The sequence below is a fragment of the Pezoporus wallicus genome, unplaced genomic scaffold (genome assembly GCF_028554395.1).
Source record: "Pezoporus wallicus isolate ANWC-B61680 ecotype Strahan unplaced genomic scaffold, APGP_CSIRO_Pwel_v1 contig_9238, whole genome shotgun sequence".
In the NCBI taxonomy this organism is placed as follows: domain Eukaryota; kingdom Metazoa; phylum Chordata; class Aves; order Psittaciformes; family Psittacidae; genus Pezoporus; species Pezoporus wallicus.
Window position 1 is genome coordinate 2,047,001 of NW_026636792.1, and position 17,910 is coordinate 2,064,910.

The window sequence follows — 17,910 nt, forward strand, 5'->3', positions numbered from 1 at the left end:
TGTGTCCAAGTGCTGTAACTCAGTGCCCTAGGCAGAGCTATAACCACTTGACAGCACGTTCATTCATCCCAAAGGCGCAGGCTCACAATGCACACAACCAAAATGTGCCTGTGGGAGCTTTGCCCACCTTTCATCTGTTTGTAGTTAAGAAGAAAGAGTCACATTCTCAAGAAACTCAGAAGCTCATGAATGTGTAGCAAAACCTCATCCCTCCTTCCCTCACATCCACAGTGTCACACTGTGGGTCTAATAACTTGGTGGTTTTCTAATATATTTAACCTTGGCATCAATTCAAATGCTTTGGCACACAAGGAAGGGAGAGGTGGGCTCCTCAGGACATTCATCATAGGAAACACATTGAGATTGGATTTTCGTTAGCTGTGAAATCAAATACTCTGAAGCAGCTTTTTCACCTTGACAGTTAAGAATATGCATCAGTGATGTTCCCATCCTGCCTTGCTCCTGATGTGCTGGTGAGCAGGGATCCCCGTCTCCTCAGAAACCTTTTAGAGGGTGGCCTGGAAAAGGGAGAAGTTGGGCTCCAACCTCTTCTGCTTTCTTGTGACGCAGCAGTCTCCTCAGAGAACTTTTCTGCAGCATCCCATCAGTTCTGCTTCTTCTCTTCAGCTATAGCCTTAGACCCCATGGCTGGCTGGCAGCCTGCTGTCTGCCCCCCACTAAAGCCCAGGTTTGCCATCGATGCTTTTTCCTAAGATAAAATGACTCGCAAGGTTTTAAACAAAACCTCAACACAAGCCCCATTATTTTGCTATTCCCTATGAGTCACTGCGTGGTACGGTGAGGATTTGAGCACTGGGACAAGATTCACACAGGGCAAGTGAAGGAAGTTGAGGGAATGTTTCCCTTTTTCTTGCTAGGGGTTTCCAGTACTCACTGGGATTGTCAGTGCAAATCTCAAGGGAGAACTTCCACTGGACGGTTGATAAAAGGAAAGGTCCAGCTTGAGCCCTGGGTATGAAAGCATTTGCAAGGGGCTCCCATTGCATGGTCAGCACCAGGTGCCCAGGAGCATCCTTTTATTGGAATGATTGATCTCATGAAGGGAGAAATCATTTCCCAGCCCTGGAGCCCCTGTGCTCCCCTCCTAGGTGATGTTGTGGTTTCCCTGCAGCCAGCAGTGTGTGCTGGATGCTCAGAGCCCGGCTTGCACCGGGCTGTAACCTTGCAGGAGCTGTGCTGCTTTCTGCAGGCTGCCCCTGCAGAGGACACACGCTGAGAGCCCAGGGCCTGGAGCTACAGCCCTCAGAGCAGGTAACAACAGTTTTGTTATTGCCTTAATGTCTGCTGGAAGATGAGCCCAGCACAGACCAGGGCGAGGAGGGACAGTTTAAAGCTCACCTCTGTGCTGGGGTCTTTGTCTGGGATGGATTGGCTTTGCCGGGGACTCCTGTTCATTGATTCCCCAAGCTCCCAGGGAGCAAATAGGAAAAGGCACCCAGCTGGACACCGGCACGTCCCAGTGCCTCGGCCAGGCAGGCAGGGAGGAGCTTCCCAGAGCTGCGGGTGCCATCAGTCACGCTGAGGACACAGAGAGGGGACAGTCACCTTCAGCATAAACCTGTAAGGGGAAAGCCTGAGAGCAGCTGGCAAGCCAAGCGCTGAGATGCTTTTAGTGCAGTGCCAGTGCAGAAAGATGAGGCAGTGAATACCCAGAGCAGGCTGAGGGATGGTGTGCAGCTCCCCAAGTTACTATGAGCTGGGGTAGTTTCCTGCCTAAACCCTTTTCCCTCTAGGCAGAGCTCAGAGTGGATCTTGGCTCATTGCTGCTCAGACCCACACCTTGAGTGCCCTGGTACTTACACTGTGTAGATGTTTAAGGGGATGGCCAGGGAGTTTGCATGGAGCAGCTGGAAAGCCCAAGCGAGCGGACGGTGGTTACAGTGACTTCTCACGAGCAGCATCTGCTGCCGTGGAGCCACGCTGAGAGGGCTCAGTTTTCTGTGCTGTGACCCTGTGAGATGAATAGGGAGAGGGGAGGGAGGGTGTAAAGCAAGCATCTTGTGAGTTATGTTAACAAAGGAAAGCAAGTTCATGCCCATGAACTGTACCTGGTAAACGAGGACATTCAAATGTGTGACACCCCAGTGCCAAAGCAGAACTGAGAAAGCAATGTTCCCCAGCCAGGAAAGTGTATGGAAAAACAGATCAGTATGCGTCTACCAAGTGTGTGCTGGGTTGGCAAGGAGAAGTCCTCCAAGCCAAGTTGCTGCTCTGACACCAGCACTGTATTATTTAAAGTGGGAAGCCTCTAAGATGCAAATGTTAATGTTTTCCTTACATATTTTAGCAGGCAGCTATTAAAAGGAAATGAATTAAATGGCCAGACATCAAACTGTGTGTACAAAATACAGTGCATGCAAAGCTGTGGTGCTGTATTTGTATGTGCTGCTGACAGGACAGGAGATGTTTGGTATGTTCAAGTACAAACTAGCTGTGCGGCTGTCATCCTGTCTGGGCAATCACACTGCTTGGTGCTTTTCCTCATAGGTGCTTGCATATCAAACCCCTGGCAGATAACAGCTGGAGTTTAGTTTCTTGGTAAAGCACACGCTGTTGTTCAATGAGTGCTTTGTTCTGCACAACAAAAGACTGCAAAAATCACTGCTGCAGTGGTCATTTCTCCAGAAGTGAAGTTCATGGCAGGAAGCTCTTTTGTAGTAGGAAACCCTGACAGAAGCGGTTAGACAACCTGGCTGTGTGTGTTTGCCTTCACAATGTCCATGCAGTGCCACAGACCAGGCTTCCCAGACCCAGGCAGGAGGATGGGGCCAGTGCAGGGCCTCTTTTTCATTGCTAAAAGCCAGTAAATGAGCTGGGGAAGGAGGCCAGTGGTGCCCAGCTTCCTGAGCGCCTCTGTCAGTTGAGCAGAAGGATGTCAATGGACCTTAATTTAAAGTCACATTTGCACCAAGCTGTCAAACCAGTAACGTGGGCAGAACAGGTCTCAAGGAGCCTGCCAGCAGCACAAGGGCTTTGGCCATGTCTACTAGAGCGAGCAAGGCGAAACCGGGGTTGCTGTTGCTCCTTCTGTCTTCAGTGCATGACACCTCTTTCTGTCCAGCACACACTGGCCAGGACTGCTCTGCACAGACCACTCCTCTTGCTTTCCACCACCTCTGTTCACAAGGGGAGCAGGAACCATCCAGGGAGGCCTGAAGTTCAACAAAGCGAACTGAGGAGCATGGATGACCATTGCAGCTCCCATTAACAAAAGAATTAACCAGCATCCTGCCTGGTCTGCAGAGACAACTCCATCATACTCACGGTGTGTAGGCAGCAGCCATAACAATATTTGATTGCTTAACATCAGATGCTTGAGATAGGCTCACTGAAAAGTAGTAAATGTGAGCTGTAAACATGCTATAGGTTGTGTGCCCACCTAACCCAAGAAAGCCATGAAGTAAACCAGAGGAACCATTACCCATCTGTATTTGGCTGTATGGGCCAGTAACACAGAAACTATTGACAGGATCTCTTGGCACCAATTGAACGCCAATTAGAGTCTTAACATGCAGTTACACTCAAAGCTAGTTTACTCGTTACTTTAAATAGCTCCATCTATCTGAAGGCAGCCTTGGATGAGAGGTGGGCATTTTCACCTCAGTACAGGTAACAAGGGGAGTTGCTCTGTGAAGTCCATGTCAGCAGAGCTGGGGTTCCATCTCCCATGGTTCTTGGTCCATGTGATAGCTCCTAAACCACCTCACAGCAGTTTTTCATTCACCTCCTCCCCATAAGTCTAATTCCCTGTTCCAGCTCAGTGTGTCCCTATGAAGACGAGGTGATGGGGCAGGAATGAGCAGCCTGTTGGCACTTGTGAGGGTTAAACCGAGCCATGGCTGCTCCTGCTCCCTGGCAGGGCAGTTCTCAGTTCTCCCGCAGCATGCAGGGAGGAACCTTGGTGAAGAAGGCAGGGATACTGCATGCATTAACCATCCCAGCAAGCAAGCTAACAGCTATTGAAACATATAATTAAACCATTATTTTCTCTCACCCCATCTTCTTTATTTTACCTGAACACAGTATTTTTCCATTTATTTGTTATCAGTGAAGGGAGTGAATATCCTGAAACACGTCTGCTGTTCTGCTCTACTACCCCCTATTAACTTCCTGAGCACTTGGGAACCTTTGGCTCAGCTGCACAAAATAACAGGGAAACTAATTATACTGATAAAACTCAATGACTGAGTCAGGCACCCTGAGAAAGGGAATGACTTTTTACTACTATTCTTTTTGTGTTAGTACACGTGTTCACTCTCACGTTCTTCACCGCCTGCACTGCACAGCAGGGATCACGTTTAGTTACAGCTTAAGAAGGAAGGTCCCCACCAGGAGCAGTGATGCCGGGGGTGACAATTCCATTGTTTCCCTGGCTGTGGGGTCTCCTGGGTCTGGGATTCAATGAGCAGCTTGGTCCAAGTCCCTTTGCCTGCATGGCCCTTCTCACACACACAGCGCACATCTCACAGTAGAGGCAGTTGCATGCTGCCGGGACGGCACAGGAGCAGCTCCTGGCTGCATCGCAAAGAGAGTTTGGGCCAAGCCTCTCTGGACACAGGGATGGTGGAGACATGTGAAGGACCCCACAAGCCTGGAAGAGGTGGGTACTTTGCAGACATGAAGCCTCCAGCTCCGAGCAGCCGACCCCCATGTGCAAACACACAGCGTCTGCTGCAGTCAGCGCATGGCTGAGACTCAGAGAAGATTTAGACCCAAAGGCCAATGCTAATCAGTAAACCCTGTAACTGAAGGAGCAGTAATCAAGTGAGATTACAGCCTGATCCTGTCATCAGCCCCCTGCCCAGCCGGTTCGGTCAGCGCTGCACCAGCATTAACAAAGCCACCTCCCGCAGTGGTGGGGCCATGCGGGGTGTGTGCTGCTGGCTCCCTTGTAGTGCAGTGCCAGGAGCATGTCACAGAGCTGCCCTCGGAAGCCAGGCACTCCTTCATTAGCCAGCCTTCACTCTCACTTGTGTTTGTATCTTGCTTTGCAGATGGGAGATGCGTCCAACACCTCCGTGTTCATCTCCACCTTATCGGAGAGAGAAGACCTGATTTTTGGCACGCTCTACTTGGTCTTTGGTAAGGAAAGACAGCCTGTTATACTTGTGTCCCTGCTGCGGGCTGCCCAGGGGCCTGCCTGACGGAGACAGTCAGGCCTTTTGTCGTCACTGGTGCTTCCAGAAGTGTTCAGTCATTAGCAGCACCATCAAAATGGTCCTTCCCACATTACTCATAAAGGATGATCTGACCAAAGCTGGGTGGCTGCATTCACATCTCCAGGGAATTGCAAGTACCAGTAATGGTTTTAAGTGTTTGGAAAGTTGAAGAACAGCCTTTTAGAAACATGCAGCCACCTGATGTGAGATGGATAGGGACTCTGTGTTAGCATTGCCAGCTTCATGACTGTTGAAGGTGATTTAGACCTCAGGCTGGTCCTTGCTTTCAGCACAAGGTGCTGGTGAATGTCCTGTGATTTGGAGTTAGTGGCACTGAATGGCCAGCAGGCAAAACTGAGGGGCTTGGATGTGCTCTGAGGTAGCCTGGACATGGTTGGTGTGGATCAGAAGTGAATGATGGGCAAAGGAAAGCCTCCCAGTTTCCTTAGCCCTGAGCATTTTGTCTCCCGGGTGTTTCATGCCTGTGAGGATGGGGAAGGTGTTTCATGCCTGTGAGGATGGGGAAGCCAAGGGATGCTCACATCCCTCGGACTGCGAACAGTCCTCTGTGCACCTACAGCTCCTAAGTGTTAGTACAGCCACTAAAATGTACTTATGTGAGACTAGTTCTGTGGGAAAAATGCCTCAAGAGGTTGGGGAGGACAAACACCTCAGTGCTCTACCCTCCAGTGATTCCAAAGCCTCCAAAGCTCTGGATTTGGCCACGTTCTGTGTGGGAATCCTGTTCCTGAGGGAAACTTCAGCAGCTCTGAGAGCTGGTTCTTACCATGGTATTTAATTTACAGTCTAAACCATTAGGTAGAAACTCTCATCCCACCCAACCTGCCCCAAGAACAGCAAAGATTCCCCTTCTGAGGACAATGAAACCTCTTTGCAATGAAAGCACAATTACATAGTGAAAAAGGTGAGAAAGCTCTCGTTATAAAATGTTAATCACCGCTGTTGTTTTAAATACATGAATAGCAAAGAGCCTGCTTTTGTTTAGTCTGGATTTTCCTTGATCTTCACAATGCCTTTCTTGTTGTTTATTTTGTTACTGTGATATTGGATAACACAGACCCACAGGAGTGACATTGCCAGGAAGAAATTAAAGAGACGAAGGGGCCCAGCTCCTTGGCCTCACATCAGAAGAGAAATCACACAAAGCTCCTGTTATTTATCTAGCTGGAAGGAAGTGCCCCCTCGCTCCTTCCAGCTGGAAGAAGCAACTCTGGCCAGATCCTGCACCCGGAGCCCACTGCAGTCTCATCCCATCCCTGCCCTCCTACCAAACGCCTCTGTAGGACTTCAGGAAGGGGAAGGGATCAGATTCAATGTGAAGCAGCTCCAGATGTGCTCACAGAGCTCTGCAGGTCCCACGGGCTCCCCTGCTCAGCCCACTCCAGACAGGGAAGCCTGGAGCCCTTTCCACCCTCTGTAGACATCTCCGGTGTTTGCTTCCAAACATCTCAAGATGATCCTGGCTCCTTTCCCGGCTCTGCTACGTACAGCACTGTTCCTCTGCCTTGTCTGCAGGCATCATGTCCCTCTTTGGGAACTCGCTGCTCCTGCTGGTGGCCTATCGGAAGAGGTCCATGCTGAAGCCTGCTGAGTTCTTCATCGTCAACCTGGCCATCAGCGACCTGAGCATGACAGTGATGCTCTTCCCCTTGGCTGCCTCATCCTTCTTTGCACACAGGTACCTTGTGGAGGCAGCACTGTACTGGCAAACAGCCCTGGGTGCGTTTTGGTATTGAAATGGGGAGATTCCTGGCAAGGGGTATGGATGGGCTCATGGGGTCAGTCTGGTGGCACTGGGGCACTGTGTAACCTCACAGGCATCCATCCCACAGCAGGGTGCTTTGCTGTTCCCTGTCCCTCAGGTTTACCACTGCTGTTAAAGGGGTTTGGTGGTGGGTTAGGGTGGGTTTCCCATGTGGCGTGGGCATTGCAGTCATGTGTGCTGGTGTGCATCAGGGCACTCCTGTACCCAAGGCTCCATCTGTGCTCGTCACTGGGATGCTCAGGGAACAAATTAGGGCAAGATCATGCCCCTTTTTGGGTCAGTCAGGAGCTGGTACATGTGCAGCCTGTTACAGCCACCCCATGCAGGGCCGGCTTTGTGGGACCAGCAGATGGGAAATACCCAGAGCAGGGACCAGGGTGAGCATCCCCATGCAGGGGGTGGCAGGGGCTGCCGGCCATGGCCCTGGGCGCAGGGCAGGGCTGGGGTTACCGCAGGCTTCCCCTTGCAGGTGGCTGTTCAACCAGGCCGTCTGCACCCTCTACGCCTTCTGCGGGGTCCTGTTCGGGCTGTGCAGCCTCAGCAGCCTCACGGTGCTCAGCACGGTTTGCTGCCTGAAGGTCTGTTACCCAGCATACGGTAAGTGCTGGCTGTGCTATCTGATCTGTGCTCACACCCCTCTCTGTTAACTTAAACCTTTGTGTTTTATGGGCCAGATCCACCTCTTCTGGGAAGACTCTGCCCCAGGGCAGCCTATTCCCAGTCAATACACAGGGTCATAGGAAAGTTTAAGTTGGAAAAGACCTTAAGATCATCAAGTTCGACCATTAACCCAGCACTAAACCACTAAACCATGTCAGTAAGTGCCACATCACTTAAATACCTGGACAGCCTGTTGCAATGCTTGACAACCCTTTTGGTGAAGCAGTTGTTCCTAATCTTCAGTCTAAATCTCCCCTGGCATAACTGGAGGCCTTTTCCTCTTGTCCTATTGCTTGTTACCTTTCAGGTAGATGTAGAGAGCAAGGTCTCCCATGAGCATCCTTCTCTCCAGGCTGAAGAACCCCAGTTCCCTCAGCTGTTCCTCATCACACATGTGCTCCAGACCCTTCACCAGCTCCATTACCCTTCTCTAGACATGCTCCATCACATCACACTTGCGCTTAGACTAGAGCAGACTCTGCCTCTGGGAAGCCACAAGCTCTGGCATTGCAAGAAGAGCTGCTTTCCGTTGGCCCAGGTGGGAGAGCCACAGGCCAAATGTATTGAATTCACTGAAATAATTACTACAGAAGGGCTGGGTTTGCAGTGTTGCCACTCACTTCTGTAGCCCTGTTTTTACCAGGACCTCCTCTGCAAAGCTAATGCGATGTTTGCAGCTCTAAGCTTGGGCACCAGCTCTTTGGAGAGGGCCTGCACTGCAGAGAGCACCTGAGGGAGTGAGGGGACACGGGCATGTCCCTGTACATTTACAGCTCCTCCTGTTTGGAGCTGCTTCTTCACTTCCTCAGCCCAGCTGCCAACCCCCCATCTAGGACCTATCTTCAGAACAGACTTTGGGTTAACGGCCAAAACCAGGAATAGAACGTGAAATCAAAGATATGGGTTTGATTTCCGGACCAGCCCCAGGGCGCATCCTCACCCCTCTCCCATGGCTTGCTGCTGCCTGCCCTGAGCCTGCGGCTCTTGCCAACCACCAACCTGCTTTGTGCAGCAGCCTCAAGGACGATGCTGGAGAGCTGGCACCTCCCTTATGTGCCAGCACAACAGCTTAGGAGATCACTATAAAGGTGGAAGGAAAGATAAAGGTAAAAGTGGGCTGTTAAAACACAGCCCGGGTACCCTGGCTTTTCCCTGCACAGGTTCTGCTCTACATTAGCTGGCACTGGCAGCCTGGCACATGGAGTTTGTCTCCCTGTGACACCCCAGTCCTTTGTGCATGAGGAAATGACTAATTTCAATGTGGTTTTAATTGCTTGGTTTCAAAGAAAAATGTTACTCCCATGTATGGCTGAAGGTGCAGCTCTTTATACTGAGCTCTCAGAAGATCAGGGAGGTTTATATTTGACAGGGGATGGGGCAGAAAGGAAGAAGCCCCTCCTCTCCCAGGGTTTCAGTCTGCCAGAGAGGAAAAGAGCCTTCCAGTGACAGTGGAAGCATTCAAACACATGTAGATGAGGCCGTTAGTGACATGGTTTAGGTGGTTTTAGTAGTCCTGGGGTAATGGTTGGATTTGATGCTCTTCAAGGTCTTTTCCAACCTGGCTGACTCTATGATTCTCTGTCCCCCCACATTCCATCAGTGGCCACACTACCTCCAGCAATTCCTCCCCCAGCAGAGAGACTCTGCCCTGCTGGTCCTCAACCCTGAGTGGTTTATGGCAACCCCTCATGTTTCTCTTGGTTTGTTGTTCTGGCCTCCCCAAGGGCTGGGGGGGTACCTGTGCATCCTGGGGTGCTGGGGTGAGCATTGGCATGGCTCTGCCTGCTCCATGGCTGCAGCACTGCCCTGCTCAGGGAGCCTGTCTGTGTCCCACAGCAGTCGGCCCCATCCCCTGTGCCTGGGCAGCTCAGGGTCCCCAACCCCACTCTCTGCTCCCCTTTACCCATGGGACCCCATCCTCACCCTGACCCCTGTGTTGCAGGCAACAAGTTCTCTCCCTGCCACGCTGGAGTGCTGCTGCTGTGCATCTGGGCATATGCCCTCATGTTTGCCACGGCCCCCTTGGCCGAGTGGGGCAGCTATGGCCCTGAGCCCTACGGGACAGCCTGCTGCATCACGTGGAATGCCTCGAGCAGGGAGGCCACGCTCTACATCCTTGCCCTCTTCATCTTCTGCTACCTTCTCCCCTGCCTCCTCATCCTCGCCTCCTACTCGCTGATCCTCTGGAGGGTGCGGGGGTCCCGCAGAGCCGTGCGGCAGCACACGTCCCCCCAGCGCAGAGCCCGCAGCGTGCACAGCCTGGTCGTGAAGGTAGGGGAGGCCCCGGGGTGCTGCGGGGTCTGGGGGTGTCCCCAGCCCAGCACTCCCTGGGCAGGTGCGTGTGGCAGGACCCCGTCCCCAGGTGTTTGTATCAGTGCGGGGAACAGCACGTTTCTCCTCATTTAAAGCCATCAGGTGGAGGAGATTTCAGTTTCAGCTGCATTGGGAAAGACCATAGGAGCAGCCTGATGAGTCATTGCTCCCCAGGCTACAAGCAGTGCTGTAGCTTACCAAGGACATGTCAAAAAAAAAAGGTGGGTATCCTTTAAAAAAGCCCAAATGTAAAAGAAAGCAGCTTGGAAACCTGGCCTGCAAGGAGAGGTTTGTGTCTGCTTAGAGGAGGTGGTCTGAGCCTGACCCGTTTCCAGAGCCTCTCGGTTGGTCTGCGTACCAGGTCCAAGGAGGTGATCCTGCCCCTCTGCTCTGCTCTCGTGAGACCTCACCTGGAGTATTGTGTGCAGTTCTGGTGCCCTCAGCATAAAAAGGACATGGAACTGTTGGAACAAGTCCAGAGAAGGGCCACAAGGATGATGAGGGGGTTGGAGCACCTCCTGTATGAAGCTAGGCTGAGAAAGTTGGGGCTGTTCAGGCTGGAGAAGAGAAGACTGCGTGGAGACCTCATAGCAGCCTTCCAGTATCTGAAGGGGGCCTATAGGGATGCTGGGGGGGGACTCTTCATTAGGGACTGTAGTGATAGGACAAGGGGTAACGGGTTAAAACTTAAACAGGGGAAGTTTAGATTGAATATAAGGAGGAAATTCTTTCCTGTTAGGGTGGTGAGGCACTGGAATGGGTTGCCCAGGGAGGTTGTGAATGCTTCATCCCTGGCAGTGTTCAAGACCAGAGCCTTGGGTGGCAGGGTTTAGTGTGAGGTGTCCCTGCCCATGGCAGGGGGGTTGGAACTTGATGATCTTAAGGTCCTTTCCAACCCTAACTATTCTATGATTCTATAATGACTGCTGGAGGGAGGTTGAGTGCTTCCAAAGGGCTGTTGGACTCAGCTGGCCTGGTCCAAACCTGCGTCCTTTGTACCCATCTGACACCCACTGGGCTGAGGCAATTTCTGTGTTTCCCAGGTGGGACAGGGTGTGAGTTGCGGGGAGTGCAGGTTTATGCACCACACTGGGACATGCTGAGTCACTGTGCTGATGTCTGACACACCAGAGCTCCAGTGGGATGGGTCAAGAAGGCTCAGCACCTTTCCTTTGGGATGTGACCAACTGCTTGGGGTCCTGTTGCACATGGCTGAGTTCTGGGGGGGGGTCAGCATCCTGCAAGTGCACAGGAGGCTCACGGCACCACCATCTCCTCCTGTTCCAGCTGAGCATCGCCGTGTGCCTGGGGTTCCTGGCTGCCTGGACCCCTTACGCTATCGTTGCCCTGTGGGCAGTGCTGGGTGATGCCAGCCAAGTGCCAGCGCTTGCCTTCGTGCTGTCGGCTGTCTTTGCCAAGTCCTCGACGCTCTACAACCCCCTGGTGTACCTGCTCTTCAAGCCCAACTTCCACAAGTTCCTCTCCAAGGATGCGGTGCTCCTCCAGGCCATGCGTACCCTGCTCTGCTGCGGCTGCCCCAGCGCTGCGCTCCAGCCCTTCCCATCCCCGGCCTTCGGGGACCACCCCGGGGCTTGCAGGAGCTGCAACGACACCTTTGAGTGCTTCAGTAACTACCCCAAGTGCCACAAGCCCGCGCGGGCGCCCGGCTCCTCGCCCCGCTGCGCACCCCTGGCCATGCTGGCCGATGGGGCTGCGTGCCCGCCGCGGCTGAAGAGGACGGTGCAGGTGATGGTGCTTGTCACCAGGAGAAGGTCGGGCCTGAGCGCTGTGAACGTGGTGGGGGAAGCTCTGCCGTCGGATATCATGAAAGACCTTCTCTGAGCCCGGCCTGCATCCCACCGGGGCACTGGGGGATAAACCCAAACCCAGCTCTCACCTGTGTATCCACTGGGTCCCCATCATGTTCTGCAGATGAAGTGACGTCTAACACCACCCTTGCCTCCTCCTCTGCTCTGGCTCTTGCAGCTCTGAGCCGAGGCTCTGCACTTAGAGAAACCAAACAAAACACCAAACCCCAGTGCCTGGAACTGGCCCAGGGGGCAAGTCCAGGGTCCAGTTTATCCCGTGCCTTGCTCTCTGGGCCCTTGGCCTTTGTTTCTCCATCCTGGTGCTCGGATGACCAAGTAGGAACTTGGTTGTCTTAAGAAACTGTGCTTGGCAGGGAGGGCCCAAGAGGTGTCCTACCTCCAGCGCCAGCTCCCGCTGACCATGTCCTTTCCCAGACGGGAGCAGGACGGTGCTGCTCAGCTACCTCACTTGGGATTATGAAGCATCTTGATATACCTCTCAAGAGACCACTCTGCAGGCTGCCTAACCCCACTCCCTCGGTTCGAACACAAACCCACCACCATCATATAGATCGAAATGGGAGCTTGTCTTTAGAGTAAGGTTTGGGGTTGCAATAATCCTGGTGTGAGTAATAGCAGCCCCAGGTCGTGCTCTCCAGGCAGGGAATTGCAGATCTGTGGCCAAGCATCATCCTGGAGACAGGGCAGAAGCTGAGTGAGACAGTGCTGAGGGAGGCTGGTTATGTCCCAGATATTAATCAATGCATTCAAGGTGATGGGAAGAGTCAGCAGCAGTGGTAGGAAACACGCTGCCCACCAGCACCCAGCCAGCCAGTTACTCGTGGGAGTGCTTTATGTTGTCTCTGGTTAATGAATGAAATGGCACCACAACCCATTGCCAGGGCTGCAGCATTAAGTCATGGATGTGCTATGTGGGAATAGTGACCTGTGTCTGCATGGACACGGGAAACAGCCGCTGCCCCAATGCCATCACTGCCTGTGCTCTGCCTGCCCGCTGACCCCCGGCTCCCCCTCTTCTCTCCAGACACCAGTAGTGCTGGTTTCAGCCATTGCTGTAGAACCAGGATCTGTCACTGCCTTTGCTTAGCACAGGCACAGCAGGGTCCTCTCTTCCAAGGACTCACAGCACCTCAAGGAAGACTTGATAGCTGCAGGGTGTGCAGAAACACAGAGGGAAGGGGATGCTCTTGGTGGGGGGCAACAAACAACAGATTCATTTAAGCTACAAACTTAAACCTAAGCATGAAGAATACCGAGGGTTTTGGGCCTCAATGTTTGGGCTCAGTTCCAGAGTAGGAGGCAATGGAGCCAGTGTGAGCTCTGTGCTGGGGAGGGTGGTTGCTGCATGTAAGTGTGCTGTGTGTGCCATCACTACCCGTTGCTGCTGCACAGCTCTCATTAGCACACAGCAGTCATGCTCTTGCTTTTGTCCCTTGGTCGTTTCCCCTGATGCACCTGAACTGGCTGTTTCCCTGTAACCAGAGAGGGTCCTCTGTACCTCTGGGGTGCTCCTGCATCTTCCCAGGATGGTTTTGCCCACGTGTGATAGCTGCAGGCGGTCGGGGCAGGGTTTATGCCCAAGAGCCAAGTAGTACCTGAAAAGCCATGCAGGGAGCAACGCTCCTGCCTTTGCTCCCTATTCCTGTCATGCAAAAACCCGCACCCAGCCCCGACACGGACCGTGTTTGCAAAGGAAGGGATTAAAATCAGGAGGGAGGACGGGGTTTCCAGCGAGGGTGCAAGTCACTGGGTCACTGCCCTTCCACCCACAGCATGGGGCTGCCCCATCTCCAGGGCACTGTGGCACGCAAGGGAATCACGCGGGGTCACTGCTCGCTGGTCATCACATTCCAAATACTGTGCATTGTTAAAGTAAACTCGCTCGTGCAAGACTGGCGTTTGACTTGGCTCACTTACGTGTTAGCGGCCGTGCTCCGGGGTAAATGGGGATCTCACTTCTGCTGCGCATGGTCGGGATGGGAGCGCTGCTGCTGTGGGTGAGCGACCACAGAGACGGGGCATGGCCCATGGGCAGGGCTGTGGGGACTTGGGGCCAGCAAACTCCCTTCCTCAGCCAAGCCTGGCTGTGGCTGCTGCCCATCGCTGCCCTGGGTGGACAGGAGCCTCCAGAAAGGTGACCAAGGGCTGGTTTCCTACCGGAGGACACGGATATAAAAAGCTGCCACCAACTCCTGGGGCCCCTCAGGGCCACCCTGGGATGGGGCCAAGGACAAGACCCCAGTCAGGCTGGGGCTTTGGGCTGTGATGGGCTCAGGGTCATGGCGTGGTCCAGCCACTGATGCAGCGCCTGGTCCCTGCCTTGGTTACAGCCGCTTTGTTCCTTGCTGCCTAAAACATACCGAGGTCCCGACATCACCTGCAGACAGGAAAAGAAATAGCCTGCAAATTCCCCCATCCTTTATTGCTGCAGGGAAACCCCAGATCAGGACCTTCATCTGTAGTTTGGTGATGGAACAGACAACGTTGAATAGTGGAACACTGGGTGGGCTTTAACCTACATTCATAGAGATGCTCCTGCTGGTGGGGAGGCCAGGCAAGCACTTAGCAAATCCCAATCATTTTCATTAACTCCAGCAGGTCCAGGGGCTCTCCCCAGCATGACCTGGGGCTGCTGTAACCCAGGTCCTCCTGCCTGCCAGGCTGGAGCCCTTGAGCCATGGCACGATGGGTGCTGATGCAATCAGTGTCTCCAGCTGGGAATGGTGCCATCAGGTGCTGCCAATTCACCAATTGCACGGGGATAAGAGCCCACCCCCAAGGGCATCTCCAGTGAGGTGAGGCTGTTGCTGTGAGGAGGATGTGGCTTCACCCTTGGGGCTGAGGTAGGTCTGTGCTGGGTAGGGTTTGGGGGTGATTGCTGGGTGTCAGAGCTGATTCCTTGAGTTTCTGGTGCTGCTGCAGCCTCATCATCAGCTCTGAGGGGTGGGAAGGGGCTGCAGGGCTGTGTGGCTGCTTGGTGGAGCCTGGCCCTGGTGAATGAACAAGGCAGGGCTGCCCTGGTTTGGCTTTGGTGCCCGGGCAGGTGTGCTGTGGTTGCTGTGTTTCACACTTGGTGCTGCCACGTGTGCCTTTCACCAGCGATGGGTTTATTTTCACATAGCCATCCTATTCCAACCTCAATTGGTCTCTTGAGGCTGAAGGTGCTGAGGCAAGTGCAGACATGTATGCCCCATTGATCTATACGTAACCAGTGTATAGTTACTAACAGTGTAGTCTGAGCTAGTGACTCCTTGCATCCAGACCCTTTGTACCTCTGAAGTCACTGGTTGCACAGAGCTGACAGTGCACCTTGCCTTCTGGTGTCTGTGCTCTGGCTGTGCCATCTCCTGTGGCCCATTCTCCCCAACAGCATCTCTCAGCCATAGTCTGTGCCATTGAGCTTTAAATGCAGCCCCATGAGTGAAAACCTCCCCTCTGGTGTGGGTGACCTGGCCTGCAGGGTGCAGGAAAAGAAGGGTGTTTAACACACAAAGCTCAGAGCCCTGGTCTCCAAAGGTTCATCTCCTGAATGGCACGTCACGTCCATTGCTTTTGGTCCTCCTATGGCAGCCTTTAAGCCAGGCTGTGCAAACAGCCTGTAGGTGCTTTGATGTTTAAACTAAATGACACTCGGTGTGGATGAGTTCAAAATGACATCTCCATCATGATGGAACAGAGGCACGGGGAGCTGGAGGTGTTTGTGTTCAGCTGGTGAGTCACGAGCAGGCTGGGGCCAGGGCAGAGATGGGGCTCAGAGATGGCGCAGGTTGAATGTAACCCAGAGCTGTGTTAAGGATTGTTCCATCTGTGACTGTCACAGCTGTATTGGGATGCGGGGTGCCCCCAGATGTGTCACTCTGGAGCACACGCGAGCAGTGATGCGTCTGCAGGAGGGATGCTGGAGTCACATCACATTCTCTGTTGTCTCTTGTGGATGAGACCTGGGAGCTCTCGCCCTCAGGGGTGGCTGGTGCTGGAGCAAGCCTGGACCATGCTCAGAGCATCATCCCAGCCCTGCCTGGCACAGGGCTTGCCCTCAGCCTGGCTGGTCTGACCATAGCTTTAGCAGCTCCAGGACCTTGCAGCTCACAGGGCTGCTCACTGGCTTTGCAGACAGTATCTCGGCTAGTGGGGAAACTGAGGCACAGATTGTGCCTGTGAGCTGGCAGTGATGATGCAGCAGGGGGTTTGCTGTCCTTGAGCTGTGGAGTGAAACCTGGTGAAAGCCCCTGCTGGTCTGGGGAATGGGATGGGCCCAAGGCATGGGCAAATAAATTCTTGGAGTCTTAGGATTCCCCCTCCTTCTCCTTTGCATGGGGCCTTGGTCATCAGGAGGAACAGCCACTGGGTTTGCTGTCTGACAGAACATCAGGGCTCTGCAAATAGTACTATCCATTGTACTTCCTGGTGCCTCTGCTTTTAAGGGAGCATAATAAAATCAGGTTTATTCTTGCACAGATCTGTAGATGGCACCAAGTTCGAATGGGGCTGCTGGGATTTGTGGGGAGAGGATTAAAGTTTAATATTGGCCTGGTAAAATAGGAAACTCTGCAGAAGTAACTGCAAGGCAATATGGAGAGAGAGTTTTTGTTTTCTGAGCATATTGAGTGAAGCAAAGAAATCCACCTGAAATGGCTAACACAGAGAAGTCAATGTATAGATAAATGAATATGAAAATTGGTCACTATGGTAAAAACTTCTTTTGGTTCCCAAATAAGGAGGGTTGGAGCCTATTTTGAGAGCGAGCAAAGCTGTGTTAATTCCAAGTTTTGACAAATGTAATATTTCATTAAGTTTTAGGATAGATGGTTTTAAATTAAACTATCCAAATCTTCTTCACTGTAATTGCTGCAGAGGGATTTCATTAGCTCCAGCCCTATCAGTTAATTGCTGCAGTTTCACGGGTAGCATCATCCCCCGTACATGGCTCATTAGGTGCCGGAGCACCATCACCAACTGCCAGCAGAGGGCAGGAAACGCTCAAGATGCCCCGATGGAGCTCCCAAAGGGCTGATCCGTTGAGACGTGCCTCCACCTAGTCCTCAAGTGACCCATTTCACCGGAATCACAGCAGAAATTGGAGGCTAATTTACATTTCCGCATGACTGAGGGATAACACAAAGCCCCTTGCAACAGCACCTAGATAAGTGTGAACCTTCCAGTGACAATGGAAGCTCCCAGAGCCCTTCCAGCAGCTCCTGGCCTGGTGTGCTCATATTGAGACACCCAGTGAGGCTGACGGGAAACTGGAACGTAATTAAGTCTACTGTTACCATGAAGGGTGAAGAAAAAGTCTGAGATTTACACAGACCCTCTCCTAAGGATAAAGCAAGCATTAACTGCTTTCTGGGCAGCACCAGAAGCCAAGTTCATGCCCTGTTCCCACCAGTGCATGTTTCAGCTCTGGGATTAAGGTCTTCAAACAAACGGGATGGGGAAAGGGAAGAAGGGAGTCCTCTAGCAAGATGTGTTACTGTGAAAGCAGCTCAGACAACACAGGTTTAGGATTCTAAATACATTCTTGAACTTTTATTTCTGCCAGTGGTAAGCTGTTGATTACAAACCTCGGTAGCAAAACCAGACCAAAAATACATCTCACTCTCGGAAGCAAACGTGCACTTGGCATGTCAGATTTACACGCAGAACTATGATTCACATTTTGACAGTGAATATGTAAATGCCCAATGAGGGATGTGGGTTGGCAGCAAGAGCAAACTGCTGTGTGTAACCGTGGCAAATGTGCAGCCAACACTGTGGGTCTGTGTAGGTGCACACAACTCTGAGCAAATGGACTACGCCATGTAGAAGTGAAATGATACTGCTGGCTTTGAAACAGTGTAAGCAGAGAAAAACCCTATTAACAAACAACAACTTAATGAAAGCTGTTTAGCACTTCCCAACTGAGGCTGCTTCGGCAATGTGCAGTATCTTTGTACCTGGGTTAGATCTTGCAGGTGTGTGTGTGTACACACTGCTTTGGCTTCCACTAGAACTTAAACATTCCACTAGCGGATTCTGAAGTGTTAGGGATACTTCATGAATCAGGCAAAACAAAAGCTGCTGTTTTCTGAGATTTGAAGCCAAAGTGCCAGCAAAGAGCAACTGCCAATTACAGAAACCCAACTGCAACTGGCTTTAGCCA

General features: G+C 52.5%; 1 protein-coding gene across 2 annotated transcripts; it reads left to right on the forward strand.

Annotated features, from left to right (window-relative positions):
- Nucleotides 1-1,271: 1,271 nt before the first annotated feature.
- On the forward strand, nucleotides 1,272-11,783 carry LOC130595208 (opsin-5-like). 2 transcript variants are annotated; one of them, XM_057401747.1, is made up of 6 exons: nucleotides 1,272-3,286; nucleotides 5,016-5,103; nucleotides 6,717-6,879; nucleotides 7,436-7,563; nucleotides 9,569-9,897; nucleotides 11,227-11,783. In XM_057401747.1, exons 2-6 carry the CDS (start codon nucleotides 5,016-5,018, stop codon nucleotides 11,779-11,781), a joined length of 1,263 nt encoding a protein of 420 aa, XP_057257730.1. In that variant the 5' UTR covers nucleotides 1,272-3,286; the 3' UTR covers nucleotides 11,782-11,783. The 2 variants fall into 2 exon arrangements, with proteins under 2 accessions (XP_057257730.1, XP_057257729.1); XM_057401746.1 differs by lacking the exon at nucleotides 1,272-3,286 and having other exon boundaries at nucleotides 4,929-5,103.
- The last annotated feature ends 6,127 nt before the right edge of the window (nucleotides 11,784-17,910 follow it).